This window comes from Elgaria multicarinata, chromosome 10 (genome assembly GCF_023053635.1).
Source record: "Elgaria multicarinata webbii isolate HBS135686 ecotype San Diego chromosome 10, rElgMul1.1.pri, whole genome shotgun sequence".
NCBI classification, from domain to species: Eukaryota; Metazoa; Chordata; class Lepidosauria; order Squamata; family Anguidae; genus Elgaria; species Elgaria multicarinata.
In genome coordinates this window covers 50,211,895-50,230,247 of record NC_086180.1, presented here as the reverse complement: position 1 = coordinate 50,230,247, position 18,353 = coordinate 50,211,895, and the positions used below count along the sequence as shown (strand labels likewise).

At 37.5% G+C, this 18,353-nt stretch overlaps 1 protein-coding gene across 3 annotated transcripts in view; it reads left to right on the top strand.

Moving 5' to 3' along the window:
* The window catches only part of FBXW7 (F-box and WD repeat domain containing 7), a 146,320-nt gene that overhangs the window by 55,348 nt on the left and 72,619 nt on the right, over window positions 1-18,353 (top strand). The window contains exon 1 of one of the 3 annotated variants that reach the window (XM_063136270.1): window positions 8,628-8,955. The exons of the other annotated variants lie outside the window; for them this stretch is intronic. Coding sequence (XP_062992340.1) covers window positions 8,809-8,955 — 147 coding nt within the window. The 5' untranslated portion in view covers window positions 8,628-8,808. Of the gene's footprint in view, window positions 1-8,627; window positions 8,956-18,353 lie in introns of those variants that run through there. 3 annotated transcript variants of the gene reach the window in all.

Below are 18,353 nucleotides of genomic sequence, written 5' to 3'. Positions count from 1 at the left end.
TTTTATCTTACTTCTCTGTGCCTGACAGGCAGTTTCTTAGAGAGCCAGGTCCCGAGCTGTTTAGGGCTTTAAAGATTAAGACCAACACCTTGAATTGACCCCAGAAAACAATTGGCAATCTGTGCAGGTCTTTCAGGGCAGGTGTAATATGTTCCCAATACCTTGCACTGGTTACTAGCTGCTGCATTTTGTACCAGTTTGTACCATGGGTAGTCCCATGTAGAGTGCATTGCAATAGCCTAAATGTGGCTATCTGTCTTAAAACCAATTACAAGAGGATGGCACTCCTAGTAGCTAAAGAAAAGGATTGCAAACAGATGTTCTGGTCAGCTTTTAGTACTGAACTGCTGGAGGCTGCCCAGATGCAGCAATCTGCTTCTACAGCCTTCTGTAGAATTTTTTTTAGCAAACTGCCTTCAGGCTAAAAAGAGGGCCTTAGAGCAAATAGGTTACTCATGGCAGGTTTCCGAACTCTTGCTGTCCTCAGGGATAGACTTCACCAACAAGATATGCCACAGCCTGTGGTGGGCTTATGTAAAATGGGCAACAAAAGGGGATGGGCCTCAGTGTGATAAAGAAATTCAGGGCGTCCTGGACTTTTGCAGGCTGGGCTCACCAAAGTATTGAATGCTAATATGCTGAAGAGACAAGAAGTATCCCTTAACAGTTTGTTAGCTTACAAAGGGAAGGGTCTGTAGCTAGCTGCGCACAGATCTACAGGGTCCAAAAAAGGGAAGCCCATGGTGCTGATAGGGCAACTTCAGGGCATCCAGTGGTCTGACCTTAATGACTATATTCCTAGTAGTGGCCACTTAATTCAGAATGGACTCAGAACTGGAGACCTCCTCTTTCAAATCCCAGTTTTGTGATTTGCTCATCTAAAAAGTGGTGCTACAAATCGACTCCTTGTTTATGCCAAAGTAAACTCTGTGTTCCATAGGACACAGGAGATAACCCTTCCTACCTTCTGCCTCAAGCCAACACCAGGAGCAGGAAAGAAGGTGGCATGCAGTATACATGTGCAATTGCTCTTTCATCTATCTAGATAGGACTGCAGTCACATATAAGTCTGAGTCACTGTTTTAAGTCCTACTGGGATAAATCAAAGAAAAGGAAAGTCTCAAGGTCAGTCATTTTGAGAAGGTTGAAAAATTGTGAGGGGCAGGGCAGGCAGACACCAAAAGGCATCACAGCTCACTCAGTGAGGGGAATGGCAGCTTTAATATCTTTCCAAAGCATTTTGGAATGCACTTCGGAGTCAGGAGAGAAAAGGTAACTATTTATTGTGTATTCCATTTATCCATGACTCTCAGAGAACTTCTGTCCACCATTATTATCCAGGGAACCAGCAATTATTAGGGCTTCTGCCACTTTACACATGGGGGAAGTAGGTAGGGCATCCTAGGTGATAGTCCTATCCTCCTCCAGTCTACTTTCTTACTACTATTTTACTACTATTTTACTTTGATTTTCTGTAAGGCCTGGATTGAGAATACTGAGAAAAACAAAGCACCATAGCTGAAAAAGGCTTAAAGCAGGGAAGGACAACTTCTGACCCATGTAAGATTGGACATCCCCTGTGCCCAGTTAATTGAACCTATGATTGTCCCTGAGACAGGGGAGATTTGAACCATCTTTTAGAGAGCATTTTCATAGCTAGTGTCTTCTAAATAAGGGTTTTCAATAGATTGTGATCCATTAGTGGGTCACAGGAATCTAGTAAGTAAGATGCCTGTTTGACAGCAATCAGTGTTAAGAGTACTGCGATAAAGCTGAATCAACTAGTAGATCATACAAGGCCCGCTTGAACCAGTGGCACTATTCATTGGCCCCATTCCACAAAGTTGGTGTGAACTGTTACATCTCCATGTATATATAATTAATTCCATTTACATAATGATGTTTGTCATACATATTTTGACCACTGAAGTACATTAGAACCAACGAAGACAGCTCAGGAATTTCAGCATGTCTAAGACTACCTGCTTTTTTTCTTCCCTTTTTGCAGCTCGGGCATTCTTTACTTTGCATATCTTGAGCTATTATTAATAACCCCGTGCTCTCTTTCAGTATGTTACTTGCCAGCTGAACAGGATTATGCAGCTTAAACTGCTGCTACCGTGTGAATGCCATTTAACAATTGGTTTGTTTTCCATTTGCTAGGTTATATTGTATGGAATATTTCTAATAAGTCATCTATATTATCAAGATGCATTAAGAAGCTTGTCTTCTTTGTCTTTTATAATGTATAATGATGTCTTTTGTTAGTGGCGCTGCTTACATCTATTGATGTAACTATGAATATGGAAGCAAGTTACCACAAAAGATAGTATATTTCTAAAAATGAACTGGGCAGATTGCGCGGAATATTCTGCCTTTAAGATTTTCTATAGAATTTCTTTTAATAAGTGAAAATTTGGTGGTAATACTTATTACATTGACTATTTAGTCCTGTGATCTGATGACCTCTCAAGTGTTGTATACAAATAATTCTGTACTGGTATTTTAAGTTGCAGGTTTATATGGCTGACTTCTCAGAGGTGCATAAAGCTTTTAAATATGGCATATTCATAGGAAATATGTAAAAATAAACCTAGTCCAGTGGATAGAAACCTGGACTTGAACTTGAGTTGATATCGTGGTTCAGCCATGGTTTATGCAGGGAGGGCCCTTGGGAAAGTTACGGTCTCTGAACCTCAACTGTTAATGTCTTATGTGACAATCACATGGTAATAGCTGAGAAGGAATAATGAGATAAAGATTGAACAGCAGTGTTTGTTAAAATACATTATAGAATATATTTTTTTGCCTTCATATGGAGAATTATGAGAAAGTGTACATGTCTGACTTTTATTTTTTTTTAAAAAAGTATATTATATTAAAAGGTGTACCACGGTACAATGAAGCAATCACCAACCAAATTCTTCAAGAGCAACTGTAGCAGTTCTTTTAACAGCTGGTACTATCCTGAGACGACCAAAGAGTTAAACTTAATCATCAGATAAATCATGTTATAGCCGATAAGGATTGGCCTGACATTTCTAGAATGTTTGAAGAATGCAGCTGGGTTGTATTACATATCTGAAATACTTTCTGAAATATTTAATGTAGGAGTGAAGACATATGTTTTTGAAATGTTAACTTAAAAACAGGTAGAGTCTTCTGGGTATAATGCATACTCAAGAAGTATCTGGCTAATGCATTTCTTGAACTTATATTTTGTGTAACAGAATGTGTGTTTCTGTGTGTATGTGCTGTTTCTCCATGGATGATACAGTAACTTTTCCCTTCCCCTGCCGCCTCTTGCATTGCTGTGCCAGGTGAATTGTAGCTGCACCACACCCTTCCTGAAAGAGAACTGTATTGTGTGCAGACATTTTTGCAGGATGCTACTACTCCGATATTGGAAGGCTGTGAATTGGGGTGGGTGTGGAAGCAAGCACATAAGGATCAACATGTATATCAGGAACATGTTCACATTTGTATGGTAACATGAGACATTTTGCAGACTTGTCCTATGTTCCGACAGTATGGTTACGTGCCGCTTGTGAACATGTGCTTCTGATGCTCTTTTCTTATAGAATCCACACTTCATTTTAAAAAGTAATTTTCTTCCCTTATTTCAAAGAGTAGTTGAACATGGGATGGCTTTTTTTTAAAAAAAATCTTACTATGGCACTGAAAAGTTGTTAATCCATAATTTTATATCATAAACTTCAAAAAGCTGCCTATAGTAGATGAATAAGAAATCAATATTAAATATTGCCAAATGTTGCAGTGCTCTGTCTTATCCATTTGAGGGCAGATGTTCACTAGTTAAGAGTATTCAAAAGATCTGCTAACTCTCTGTTAACCTCTGCTTATAAGTAAAATGTTCAATACTACAGTTTATTGTCAACAACTATTTACTAAATGTCAGTGAAAATTTCAAGTTAATTGCTTCTACAGAGATATTTCTGTAATGGTCAGTCAGTCCTGTAGCATCTCTATTTTTATACAGTCCAAATAGTTTGTGTAATCTGTTTATCACTGGGAAATGTATCATTTGAGAGAATAGATTTTTTTCCTTTCCTTTTAAAAACCACTACTGTACATCATATCTCAGAATTTATGGTGCTCCAAATTTCTGTCAGCAAGTATGCATCATTGTAAATTGTCACAAGGATGTTTACAGTTCCTAGGATGACCCAGTCAGTATTAAAGAACAGATGGAAAATCGATCATCAATCCCTATTTCTCAGACAAGTTTCCCTTGGGTTTATTTCTGTGGTTTCACCAAAGCTCTGTCCATGAGTTCTATATTCTCAAATCCTATGGTTTGTAGCTTTCTTATGTATCTTCTTCCCCAGATGGCTGCAGCTTGTTTTTCTTTCTGTGCACTTCTGTAAGACCATGCCTACGTGTATTTGAAGTAGAAATTCCCCATTTTAAAGTGTTACACAGCAAGGCATTTTTGCCTTAGAAACATAGCAGTGTTAGGAACATAATAGCTCAGCCTTCCCCAACCTGGTGCCATCCAGATGTGTTTATTATGTATATATTTGATGTTTATATAATATAATAAAACACTTAAGTGGTTAACATATCACAATTAAAATCACATTTAAAATTCAATATTAAAAACACAACATTAAAAACAATTCCAGGTACATTAAAAGCAATGCAAGGATCAGTAAAATGAAGCAGTATGATTAATTAAATTACAACCTGAGCAAAGCTTGGATGAACAAGTGTGTTTTCAGAAGGTGTTTGAAACATGCCACATTTTCTGCCTCCCAAACTGCATGAGGGAGGGTTTTCCAAAGGAAGGGCACTACTACTGAGGAGGCCCTCTGTTGCGGTATGCATGTCAAAATTCTGTTAATTTCTGAATGACCAGCAAGGCCTCTTCTGACAATCCTAAATGTCGGCTGGGTATATATAAGGAAAGGCAGTCTGCTAGTTATACTGGTCTCAAGTTGTTTGTATGACAATAACATAACCTTGTACATGGCTTGACAGCTAATAGGCATCCAGTGCAGTTCTTTTAACTTAGATGTTATGTGAGCATAGTTGGATGTCCCAATGAGCACCCTAACTGCTGCATTCTGCTTCTGAACCACATACAAGGGTAGCACTACATAGAGTGCATTGCAGGAGTCTAATCAAGAGATTACTAGTGGTTGGATGACTGTGGCTAGGCTATCCCTATCCACGAATTGGTGTGATGTCGGACTACAGCTCCTATAATACTAGCCAGCATGTGCTGGGGATGCTGGGAGTTGTAATTGAACACATCTGGAGGTCACAAGGCTGGGGCAGGCTATAATAGCTGTTAAAAGCTAATCAATTTAGGCAAAACATTGAGCATAAAGAAGGATGCACCTACTTTAACTGGTAATTTTAATAGTAGAAATAATTAAAATAAACTGGTTTGCCTCCTATCTAGCGGGTCGCTCTTTCAGCGTGTTGGCTAATGGCAGCTCGTCTTCCTCCTTTCCCCTTTCAGTAGGGGTTCCGCAAGGCTCGGTGCTTGGCCCGTTGTTGTTTTCTTTATACTTGTTGCCCTTGGGTAAGCTTATTCAATCTCATGGCCTCCAATACCATCTGTATGCCGATGATACACAATTATATCTCTCATCTCCGGAACTTTCTCCTGATGTTCACGATCGTATCTCGGCATGTCTTTCAGATATCTCAGCTTGGCTGCTTCATCGTCGTTTGAAACTTAATATGGCAAAGACTGAATTGCTTGTTTTTCCTCCTAAACCTTCTCCTCATCTCTCATTCTCTCTTACTGTCAATGATGTTACACTTACTCTGGTCAAGGAAGCTCGTAGTCTTGGCTTTATATTTGATTCCTCGCTCTCCTTTATTCCTCATATTGAGGCAGTAGCTAAATCCTGTCGTTTTTTCCTGTATAATATTGCCAGGATTCGATCATTTTTGTCTGTCTCTTCTGCCAAGATGCTTGTTCATGCACTGGTTATTTCTCGGTTGGACTACTGCAACCTTCTTCTCTCTGGCCTTCCTTCCTCTCACATCAGTCCGTTGGTTTCTGTCCACCACTCTGCCGCTAAGATCATCTTCTTGGCTCGCCGCTCTGACCATGTTACTCCACTTCTGAAATCTCTTCACTGGCTTCCAGTTCACTTCAGAATCCAATATAAACTTCTCCTGTTGACCTTCAAAGCTTTTCACGGTCTAGCTCCTTCCTATCTCTCCTCTCTCATCTCACACTATTGCCCCGCTCGTGCTCTCCGCTCCTCTGACGCCATGTTTCTCGCCTGCCCAAGGGTCTCTACTTCCCTTGCTCGGCTTCGTCCATTTTCTTCTGCTGCCCCTTACGCCTGGAATGCTCTTCCAGAACATCTGAGATCCACAAGTTCAATCGCAGCTTTTAAAGCTCAGCTAAAAACTTTTCTTTTTCCTAAAGCTTTTAAAACTTGATGCTGTTTGGACTTTATACTGTTAGTTTTACCCTACCCTGTGCCTGTTTACCCTACCCAGTGATTTTAATAGAATGTAAGCCTATGCGGCAGGGTCTTCCTATTTACTGTTTTACTCTGTACACCACCATGTACATAGATGGTGCTATATAAATAAATAAAAATAATAATAACAATTCATGCAGTCATGTGGCTGGCCACATGAGACTTTACAACATAATGTGCTACACATCCTTGTGTGATTCAGAGAAGTTGAAATTGGCTAATGCCTTGCCATAGTAATGGTTTGCAGTATCAGGCTGTTTGGCTGCTGAAACATGTTGCTCTAGAAAAAGCTGTATTCTTGTGGTCTTGGTGTTCTTAATTAACAGTTATGCTGAAACATGTTGCTCTAGAAAAAGCTGTATTCTTGTGGTCTTGGTGTTCTTAATTAACAGTTATGCTGAAACATGTTGCTCTAGAAAAAGCTGTATTCTTGTGGTCTTGGTGTTCTTAATTAACAGTTATGCATATATCCGGGCCTCAAAATGAGTTAACTCTTTGAGCAATGAGAATGGAGTGCATGAAGTATCAATCTCCATGCTAAAGTTTTAGGAGGAATTGAGACATAAAATGCAATCAAACACAAAGAAAATGCATATAGTTATAAAGTTTATGGTAGAAGATCCATATCTAAGTATAATCTGTCAACAGATGGTACTTGTGCCAGGTCAGTTTCTCATCTCTTTTTTCAAAACTCTTTCCTGGATCATTAATCTCTCCTTTGCTGTGTTAAATCTATTGTTTTTTCTTTCTTTTCAGTATTACCACTTTTCTGCTTCTTACTCCCACTTTTCTGCTTCTTACTCCCATTTTTTTCCAGATTAAGTCTTGTGAACGTGGTCCATTTCAGACCTGTGCATTTAGCACTTCGTTGATGGAAAAAAATGGAAGGCGGATGCTGTCAAAAATTATGTCTGTTCATGGAACTGCATCAATGACTTAAGCACATTTATGTTACTTATACAGCCAGTTTTGTTGCCTTTGTCAAGCTTTTGGCCTAGACAGGATTTTGTATGCCTTGAGTTCAGTTTGGTCTGTTCAGAATCAAAATTATTGTGTCTTGCTCAGAAGGGTCAGTGTTTTTAGTAGTTCTATTGTATCAACGTTGATTTGAAAATAATTTAATCACTCAGAAGATAAAGTCCTCTTTACTTCCATAGAAATAAGTCTTCACATGAATGCCATCATAACCAAAGTCTCCCTAAAACAGGTGATCCACCTCTCCACCCTGTAATCATTTATCCAAATGGCAGCCTCTATCACTGTTCTGCAAGTGAGAGATGAGGCGGATGTCTACACAGTTCTGACCATACCTTGATCACACTGAACATGAGCAAGACACTTTTGGTGCATATATATTGGCTTACATTATTTGTGTTCTATTTTAATTGTGAGTCAGCCAGTCAATTTTATTGCATTTAACTATAGGTTCTTACGATTTTACCCAAAAAAGAGACAATAGTCATAAAAAGAAAAAGGTTGAACAAGCCACTCAGATCGGTTTATCATGCCCAACCCACAGCAACAGCTTTTAGGACCTTTGCTTTAATCTTTTTAGCAGTCTCTGTGAATAAATCTACTTGATTAGTTACATAAGGATCTGTACCTACAAGAAGTTTACACATTTGCCCAGCCAGTGTTCTGTCAGACATTCCTATCAACAAAAGTACAAGAAATCTTTTTCTGGGACTGCCAATGCAGTTCACAGAAAAATATATAATGAATAATATCCTCTATTTGTGGAGCCCCAAATATACCTAGACACTTAAGTATGGGAACATTTGCATACCTCCCATCCAAATATGCAGAAGGGATGGTTTGGAAACAGAATTCCATAAATGCATTCCTTAGCTCTGAGTGAGTCAAGGAATTAAGATAACTAGAGACAGATCTCTTACCTATTTTATTTCACAGTGTTATAACGAAAGGTGGTAAGAGTTCTGTCTTCCTCTTTACAAACATCCCATCAAAACTATAATTTATAAAGTTGACTATTTTAGCTCCAAGCAATCGCTTTTTTTGTCACCTATTTTGACAGTGTATGTGTTAGTGATACTGCATGGGTGGGCCAATAGCTATTTGATTGGCAGGGACAGTCTGTCGGCATAGTCATTTATAATTCCGGTCTATACTAGGATAGCTTGCACTTCACTAAGCAGCAGAACGGTCAAGACACTTGGTAGGAGAGATTGATAAGACTGAAACAAAGGCAAAGCAGGCCTTGGAAAACTGAATCCCTAGTTTAACGTTCTCAGTTACACCAGATATCATTTTTGTTACATTTTTAAAGTAATGCTATTTTGTTACAAATAATTCTGGACCAAGTGAGAACTCTACAATGTCAAAACCAGGGAAAGCATCCATAAATCATGGCTTGGTTTCTGTTGATCTTCCGAGTACGAAAGAGCCTTTGCCACATCAAACTGTGATGAAGATATTTAGCATCAGTATCATTGCCCAAGGCCTTCCCTTCTGCCGTAGACGGGTAAGTGTTTATATTTTTGTCCCCTTGTGTCTGAAGGCCTCCATACCTTAGCTTTAAGTATCATAACTTGGTTATGGTAGTTTCAATCCATGGAGTACATATAATATTTTCTTTTGGAACTATCTTATTGAACCCACATAATTTCACTATCTACCTATCTATCTGTGCTTTAAGAATATGTTTGATACGCGTTTATATGGCACTTTTATTGGTATTTGTCAAAGATTGTCCTTTAATTCTTTTGAAGAACTTATGAAAATGTATTAGATTGTGAAAAATTAATTATAGTGTCTTCAAGGAAACTTTTAGTCAGTGCTACTGTTAGAATACTTCCTTTGTAATTTCTCACATAAATTGGGAATATATATTTCTCAGATAATACAAATGTTTAACTTATGTATTACTCAACAGTTAAAAATAAAGCTCTTAATTAAGTGCACTTTTTAAATTTGTATCTCACAAGAAAGCCTCTCAATTAGTAGAATTGGACTTAAACTATGGAATCAGTAGCTCTTTTATATCAACTTCATTGTGATGTTAAAGACTTTTATGAAAGTAAGTTCAGATGTTTCCTTCCTTCTACATTTTTTCTTTGTCCATCCTTCAGGTATAGAATTATTACCTGATACTAACACACTTACTTAGAATTGTGTTGTATTAAGTTCAGTAGAATTTTCTTCTTAGAAGATGTGCATAGGGTAATAACAATATCTAGTTTAATAAAATAGTAAATTGATTTGTTAAGGGTAAGTTCTTAATTGAAGTATGGTTTTACTCATTTTCCTTAAATGCTTTGTTATGTCATACTTCAAAATATTATTTAAATTTGCCTGAATCATGATTAGATAGCAAATCAGAAGAAGGCATGTGAAGTTTTCTAAGGAGTTCGCAAGATGAAATTATTTAAACTCTTTAGGTTTCCATGATGTATCCTTGTATTTAATGCTATAGTAGGGGTCAGAATGAGATCCCCACTCTCACTCTAGGTCAGATTGGTTACTGACTTGAGCCACTTGTGTATCCGATACATGAATTCTAAAGTTTACTTTAAAAGAAGAGGTGATGGTTAGGCCCAGCAAACTTTTAGAAAACTTAAGATCTATTTCTCTAAGTTTTTCTATAGTAAAACTTAATTTCTCTTGAATAAAGGCCACCTGATAAACAACTTGGAAGCAAAGCTTAGTTCTTGAATGACTGATGTTCTGAATCCTGAATTATTTATGCCTCAATTTGATTAATACCAACTTTCTCCTTGATTGAACTCAATTATTATTTACCAGTCAAATGTGTACAGTAATCCTTGTGAGTGAAAATACTTTTGTTATGAGAGCTGACAGTTCATGTCTTATGTGTCTCTAGCACTAGTTATATTCAGCGTCAGTTGAGCACATTACTATAAATGGTCATAGAACACAACAGTTAGCCATCTGTATTTTTTTTACTCAAAACGCAAAGTGGGGTTTAACATTAGTTACCAGTTTCCTTATATTAAAAAACGATGGATGTGTTACAAAAATAATATTGTAATGTATTAAGAATGTATTTAACTTGTAAACGCTTGCCAAGGCTCATACTTGAAACATCCATGGATATACATTCTTAAATAAAAGAAATCCAATTTCCTGACTACGACATGTTTACAAAGAAATCTGTACAGCTGTGTACCTTTGCACTGCTGAATAAGGATGATATTAATCATAATAAATATCAATATTTTTCTTGTGTATAAATTTTAAATTACACAATGTATACTTTAGAAATCAATTTATTTCTAGTTTAAGTTTTAACATATGAATTGTTACATTACATTTTCTTGAGCATGTCATGGACTTCCATTTAGGTTTGCTCATTTTACTACAATGAAGAACAGTCTTCTTCTCTTGGTTCATGTCCCTTTGAGCTGTTACAACAACAGATTTAGTGGTAGTTTACTGGGTTTCTGTCAAAGTATGCTATGTTATGAACATGATTCAGTGGATTTTGGAAGCAGTAACTTTCCTCTGAGATTACTGGTAACTTGAAATGACTTAAATTTTCAGCTATCTAACCCGTTGCCCTTCGCTTTAAGCATTGCATATGCTTATTTGATATTCCTTTAGGCAGCTGCAACTCGTGTATATCAGTGGGCTCTAACCCATCCCACTTCGTGGGAGAGATCTATTTCTCACATCACATTAGTAACTTTTGCTAATATATAACATGCTTCACACAAAATATCACATTCATTCTATGTGCACTACTAGATAATTAATACAACTGGAATCTCTCCCAAAATGAACGATGCTTTTCTTCACTAGTTTTGTAAAACTATAAGGGTATATAATATGAAAGCAGCTAATTCTCTTTGCTCTGCTCAGCAGAGTAAACATAGGCAGGCAAATAGTGTTTGGCATGGAATTGTATCCCTGCTTCACCAATATCTTGTGGAAAACCTAATTGTATAGATCTGTTCAAATACAGGACAAGGATTGCCTATTCACCATTTTTGTGCCTAGGAGGGAATTATTCTCCCAGGTTAGATGGACTGGAGACCTTGGAATGTGCAAGGTGGGGTTGCTTTTCTCCATGACATGTTGCTAGAGTCATTGATAACTTATTGAGTTGACCGATATGAGTGGGAGCAATGGCTCTGTCTTTGGAAAGCATTGGGACTAGATATCGTTTTGGTTCTTCTACTGATGATTATATAAATTAATAAAGCACATGTACATCCAGTACTTACCAGCTTAAAACAATGCAGTGCTAAGACTTTTTTGTGTGTTTGTGCCAAACTGAAGAGTCAATCTCCTGATTCAACCCTGATAAATTAAAAAAAAACCCTGGCCCATTGATCATGCTGTCTGAGCATGGTTGGTGTTACAGTCCAACATATCTGGAAGGCACCAGGTTGGGGAAGGCTGATGCAGTGCTTCCTGGAACAACTTGAAATATACTAAGGCTACAAAGTTTCAAAATCTATTTCGTAATGTCTTGTACTGAGGTGCTGATAATGATAAAAATAGACTTTACAGTGTAGTCCCTTTACATTTGAGAAGTCTGTTCACTGCTACAGGAATTTGTTTATCTTGTGTCATAAAACCATTGAAACTAGAGAGATTCATAAGAAAATTATTATTTGTAAAAATCCTGCAGGTTAATGTTGTATACTGCAGGTTAATATAAAAAGTACCATATCACATTTTGATCACTTACATGCTGTGTTATTCATAAATTCTGGGTTCTAGACTTGAATCACACAGCCACCTAATCAGCACCATGTGAGCTTTACTGCCTTTCTGCATGAGCTATCCAGAGCTATCCAGAATTTAGCACCAGTACAATGTGGTTAAGTTTCCATTTTATTTGTAGGGCGCATTTTCTAATATGGATCTCTCTCTCTCTCTTTTTTTTTTTAATTATTATTATTATTATTATTATTATTATTATTATTATTATTATTATTATTATTTATATAGCACCATCAATGTACATGGTGCTGTACAGATTACACAGTAAATAGCAAGACCCTGCCGCATAGGCTTACAATCTAATAGAGTTGTAGTAAACAATAAGGAGGGAAAGAGAATGCAAACAAGCATAGGGAAGTGTAAACAGGCACTGGGTAGGGTGAAGCTAAACAGTATAGAGTCAGAACAAACTCAATATTTAAAAGCGTACTTCTTGGGATCATAGCTGATGCTCCCAGAACACCTTTAAACAAATCAAAGGGTTTGCACGTATAACCTGAAAAGTCTACCTTTCCCCCTTTTTGTAACAACTCTCAATCTCCATTTCATTTTAAACAGGTTAAAAAAGCCCTCTCTGAGTTTTAAAACTGGCTTCTAATATGACTTAAAACCCAGTTAAATGCATGGAGTTAGTTCTGTGGTTGTCTGATACGTATCCACAGTTGAAAACTGCCCTGGCCATTGGATGTTCTCAGGTATTTATTTATTATAGCACTTTTATCCCCCCCCCCCAATTAGACATAGAAGGCTCTCAAGGTGGTGTACAAAAATAATTCTTAAGATAGTCCCTGCCCACAGGCTTTTACAATCTAAAAAACATGACTCAAAAGGGGATTGGGAGGGAGGAGGAAAAAAGCAAATTTAGGCACTAGCTTCTTAGTTGCAAACTTCAGAAGGTCATAGACACTGTGGAAGAGCTTCCTCTTCTTTTCCCTCTGATGGCTTCAGTGGTGACAGTTGGTAGCAAGAGGGAGGAGGGCTCTCAGCTGGATCTGTATCCAGGCATGATGGAGAAGTGCCTGGCTGCTGCTTCCTTTCCCTCTGATGGCTTCAAATATGGGACTCTTGCCTGTGTATCTATTGTTTTGTCCAACGCACATAATCATCCATTAGTTTGCGACAGCCTATATACTAACAGTAAATTCATTCTCTGCATGTGAAGGAAAGATAGCAAACTGGGGGTGGGGGACCCCAAAATTTGCAGAAGTACAAAAAAGGGTCTAAGCTCTGTCCGCTAAGCCCTGTGCCCAATGAGGACTGAGCATGCTCAGTGGGCACAGAATGCTGATGGACAGTTGTGGGTGAAGAATAGAAAATAGTGAGGGAGATAGACTGAAGCATACAGGAAAAGGGTGTGACGGGCTGGCTGGGACCCTGAATGCGAGTACTCAAAAATGTAACAGGGGAAGTATTTGGTATTCGGGGGGGGGGTGTATTACATATGAAAATATTGAAATATGTGGACACTTCGTTCTTGATCTGCAAAATTATAAGATAGATGTGCCTGAACGAAAAGAATCTGTTTCTCTGAAGCCCAGCAGTAATTCCTTATTGCTCTGCTTGTGAGGCAAAGCAGGTCTTGTTTCCTCTGACAGCAGTCAAGAAATACTTAGCCCAGCTGTTGACCAGTTGGAAGAGGAGCTTTCAGGTGATCTGGCAAAGAGAAAGCTCACATGGTACTGAAGCAGAAGAAGCCATGTCTTATTTAACATAGCGGTTGTCTGTCTGAAAATATTTAACTGCAAAGTGTTACTTTCAAATTTGGTGACCAGGTTGCTTTCTGTGCCTCATGAAGGATCATGTTGTTATAATCTTTATTGAAGCTCTCAGATACAACCATTCTATTTAGTGTTGGTTATGGGCTGAATGTTAGTGTTTCAGTGTTGCTTAAATGAATCTGATTGTTCTTAGACTGCAAATGACAGACATTCCCCAAAGGCAAGTGGCTATTAATAACACTGCCATACGTTTTCTTCTCATGATAATGGCAACAGCTGACTAGAATGCAGGCAATCTTAGCTGTTTGCTTTAGCAAGGCTGCGTTCCATTCATATTTTTCTCACAGCATGTTGTTCTTGAGAGGTTCCCTCACTTCCAAGAAGTGTAGTACCTTCTCATAGTATTGGCAAAGTTCCTTCCACTAGAGAGAAAGGTAGTCTCCCACCTAGACTAACAGTACTCTTGTTGCAATTAATTTCATTTCAGATTTGAATTCTTTGCTGGTCCCATGTAATATTGATGTTTTTCCTGGATCAAATGTTATCCTCCATTCGAATTCCATGCTTAGAATAGTTTTTATTCACTGAATAATCAAGCATTTATATACCTTCCCATTTTATCATGTATGTGGAACAAGCGAGAGCTCAGGGACCTGGAGATGGGAGCAGTAGCCAACTTCTGAGAGGATGTAGTATTCAGATATTGAGCCAGATTTTCAGGTTCTGCTTGCAGGCATGTATCACAAACAGGAAAAATAATTGACTTGTGCACATTTTGAGTAAATATTATTAAAGCATTTATATTTCACTCTTTTCCTCTTCTACCAGTTTGATTCAACCTTTTCTTAAAGATAATAAAATCCTCACCTAACTGAAATATATTTGCTCATTGGAAAATCTAACTCTGGTGCCAATGTAACTGCCAATTCTCTTCTGCTGTTAAATTCAATTTGTATTTGTCAAAACTACACTTCAGACAGCTCTTATGTACTTATCTTATTTAAGTTGACACAAAGCTTCCTTCATTGGTGTGATTTCTCTTCATCTATATATAACTGGTGCCAATAACTGACAAGCTACATTTTCATGGAAGGGAGGGATTTATTCCAGACTGTGATAATCTTCTAGGTTTTATTTATTTAGACCTGTAAATTTGCTATTAACACACTTGCAATTCATCTTTTTCTGTGCCAGGAATTAAATCAGATAGAAATGGCACAAGGCAAAAGCAGTGCTGAATAATTACATTAAATGACTTGAAGTATAAACTGTAAATTATAGATATTAGCATTAAAAGCACATTCATAAAATCCTTATATTTGGAGATTATGAGAAAATATATTGTTGCATTGACTATTACTTTCTTCCTTGTAGTTGAGAAAATATGTTGTTGTTTTCTTCTTTGTAGGTGGAATTAAAATTTTAATTATATGACCACGTTAAAGGCCAATATATAGGAGTGGATCCATAAGTGTAAAAGTCATTCCCCTCACCACTACGTCCACTACATAAAATATTATTTGTATATTGTTGTAAAACATATTAAATATATATTTAAAAGCCTTAACTTGGTGAATTCTTGTTAGTTTCTATAGTATTCTTTTCTAGAAGAAGAGTGTTATTATATTATAGTTCTTGATATTGATGCAAAGATCCCTTCAATAGCAAACTCTGGTGGAGCCAGCCCAGGTGGGTTTATAACCAAAAGGTAAACGCCTACGAGCAAAAAAGAAGTAACTGCAAGTTTATGTGATCTATGAGATTTGCAAAAGTATTTTTAAGGAAAAAAAACACCAAAAGAAAATCAAGTGGCAGATTGAGAGAGAGGGGAGATGTAAGAAGACCAGGGGAGGAGAAAGAGGAAATTTAGAACATGAGCGTAGCAGCACACAGCTCAATTTTTTGTTGTGGATTCACCTATTTAGCTATACATTCATTGCACTGATACACTGCATTATTAATAGCTTAGAAAGCTTCTAGGTGTACGGTTGGTTTCTATGTCCCATTTACACAATAACTAATATTAAATGAATATAAGTTGAAGTACACATGGAGTAATGAATTGAAGGCAAGGTAGTGTGAACTTTCATAGTCTCAGCTTGCCTTGTCTGTTGCAAAATAACATGAATGTGTAGTATACAAAACACTGGTGGAAAAATGCCTCAGAAATGTGTATCTTGTTAGAAGGCAAAACTTCAAAGGAAATGAGGACATTAGTCATGAGAACCTGTTATGTGGAACTAATAGACACAAAAATAAGTCTTCATGTGTGAAAAAATACAATAAATTAAAATTTGCTTTAAAAAGATCATAGTACTCATTACTTCTGCTCATTTTACAATCACAATTAAAAAACATCTTTGTGTCAGAAACATACACTCTGAGAATAAAAATTCCTAATATTGAGTGTGGTAATCTATAGATAGTATGCAGTGGTGCAGAATACAAAGGAAAGGTCCTCGTAATCTTTATGATTTTTGTGAACCGCCCAGAGAGCTTCGGCTATTGGGCGGTATAAAAATGTAATAAATAAATAAATAAATAAATGAATGAATGATGGATCCTTCAGGAATCTTTAGTGTTCACTCTCTCTCTCACTTGTTGCATATAATTACCCCACTCAACCCCCCCAAAAATCATTGCAAACTTGGAAAATTGAGAGTAGGCAGTAATTGCTGCTTGTTTTTCTATATTTTTAATAGATTAAGGAATTGGCTCCAGCTTCACAGTATCATGGTGGTCTTGTTTCTAACCACATGAATGCAGTAATATGGTAAAACTCTTGTTTTTTGATCTTGTGTTACTTGATTAATCTCTGCTTGAATATGATGCTGCAAGATAAACGTTCTTAACATGATAAGTATGGGTAAAATGGAATATCTGTATAAAATGGTTCCCCTCTCCAGTTTTATTTATTTGTGACATTTGTATATTGCTGAATATAAAAAATAAATATTAAAATACTTTACAATATTAAAAACACAAAATTGAAACAACTACAGTAAAAACAATTCAAGTAGTAGCTAAATGGAGTGACGTGATTAATTTACTTACAGCCCAGGGAAAACCTGGGTGAAAAGGTGTGTGTTCAGGAGACGTTTAAAAGATGTCACATTTCCTGCCTCCTGAATGAGGAAAGATTTTCCAGAGGTTGGTGTCCACCGCTGGCATTCCATTTGTTTTTGAACAGCTGAATCCTATATATGCAAATCATGTGCTTCACCACTGAACTATGGCATTCACATGACTACTGGGGTTTGGGCCATGCTGCTAGCCCCATTCCTGAGGTTATGCGGTTTCTCCCAGCCACATGCATAGACTTCCCCAAGAGCTAGACCTCTCTGATCACACAGGTTTACAGTTCCACGGAAGCCTACACCTGCAGAGAGTTTATGCATGTAGGCTTTCCCCCTGCAGGTGACCACACACTACACATGGACCTGGTGGAGGTGGCGAAGAAGCTGGATGACCTCAAGGATGAGCAGCACTATTCAGTAATCACGCGAAGAGGGCTTTAAGGTTGCTGTCATCCAGTCTAAAATGCCTGTTTTACAATTAAACTGTATTGCATCATAAATGTGTTTATGAGCAAACATGATTTTTTAAAAGAATGCATGAATTACGCCAGTGTACATTGCAATTGTATGTTTGATCAACCAATAATGCTTCTAGTGTAATTGCAGTAATTTTTCCTTTTACCAAAATGCTTGAGGGAGATGGCATTTTGCATTTCCTACCACTCTTGACAGATGTTTCACATTAAAATAATAGTTACTGATCGTGAAAAAAGTTACGCATTGCTGTTGCAATTAGGGATTTCTGTCATAAATAGAACATTACATGGCTAGAATAAGAATAGCGTATGATGCTGTCATAGGGAATAACAATATGGGATGGTGGTGAAGGTGAACTGGGAGATGACATACACAACAAAAGTTACAGATGCATGTCTGTCCTATGCATGTCTAGTCAGACATGAGTCCCATTGAATTCATTGATATGGATCAACCCAACTGCCTGCATTTTTCACTCACCTTGAGGGCTTGGCTATGGGGACTATCATGATGGGTGCCTGCACTTCAAAATTTACTACTACACCATTAGCTCAGGGGCTTTCTTCCAGTCTGCAGGCTTGGTCCGGGAGCTGAGGGGAAGCCTCTCTGGCTGGTGTTGTTCTGGCTGGAGATCCTTTCTGCTAACCAGGAGGAGGCTCTTCCCAAAAGTATAGACCTCCCCACCTGGGAACTCCTGAAAATGGAAAATACAATAAGTTCGCACTTTCCTTTTCTGTTTATTTACTTACAGTATTTATATGCTGACCTATAACAAGATTTTTCTGGATAGCGTACACCAATAAAAAATGGTAAAACAACAACTATAACTAATAAGCATAAGCAGCAGAGATTAAAATCAATAAAAAAGACTCTCAAGCAGCACCAGGAAATTAGAAGAT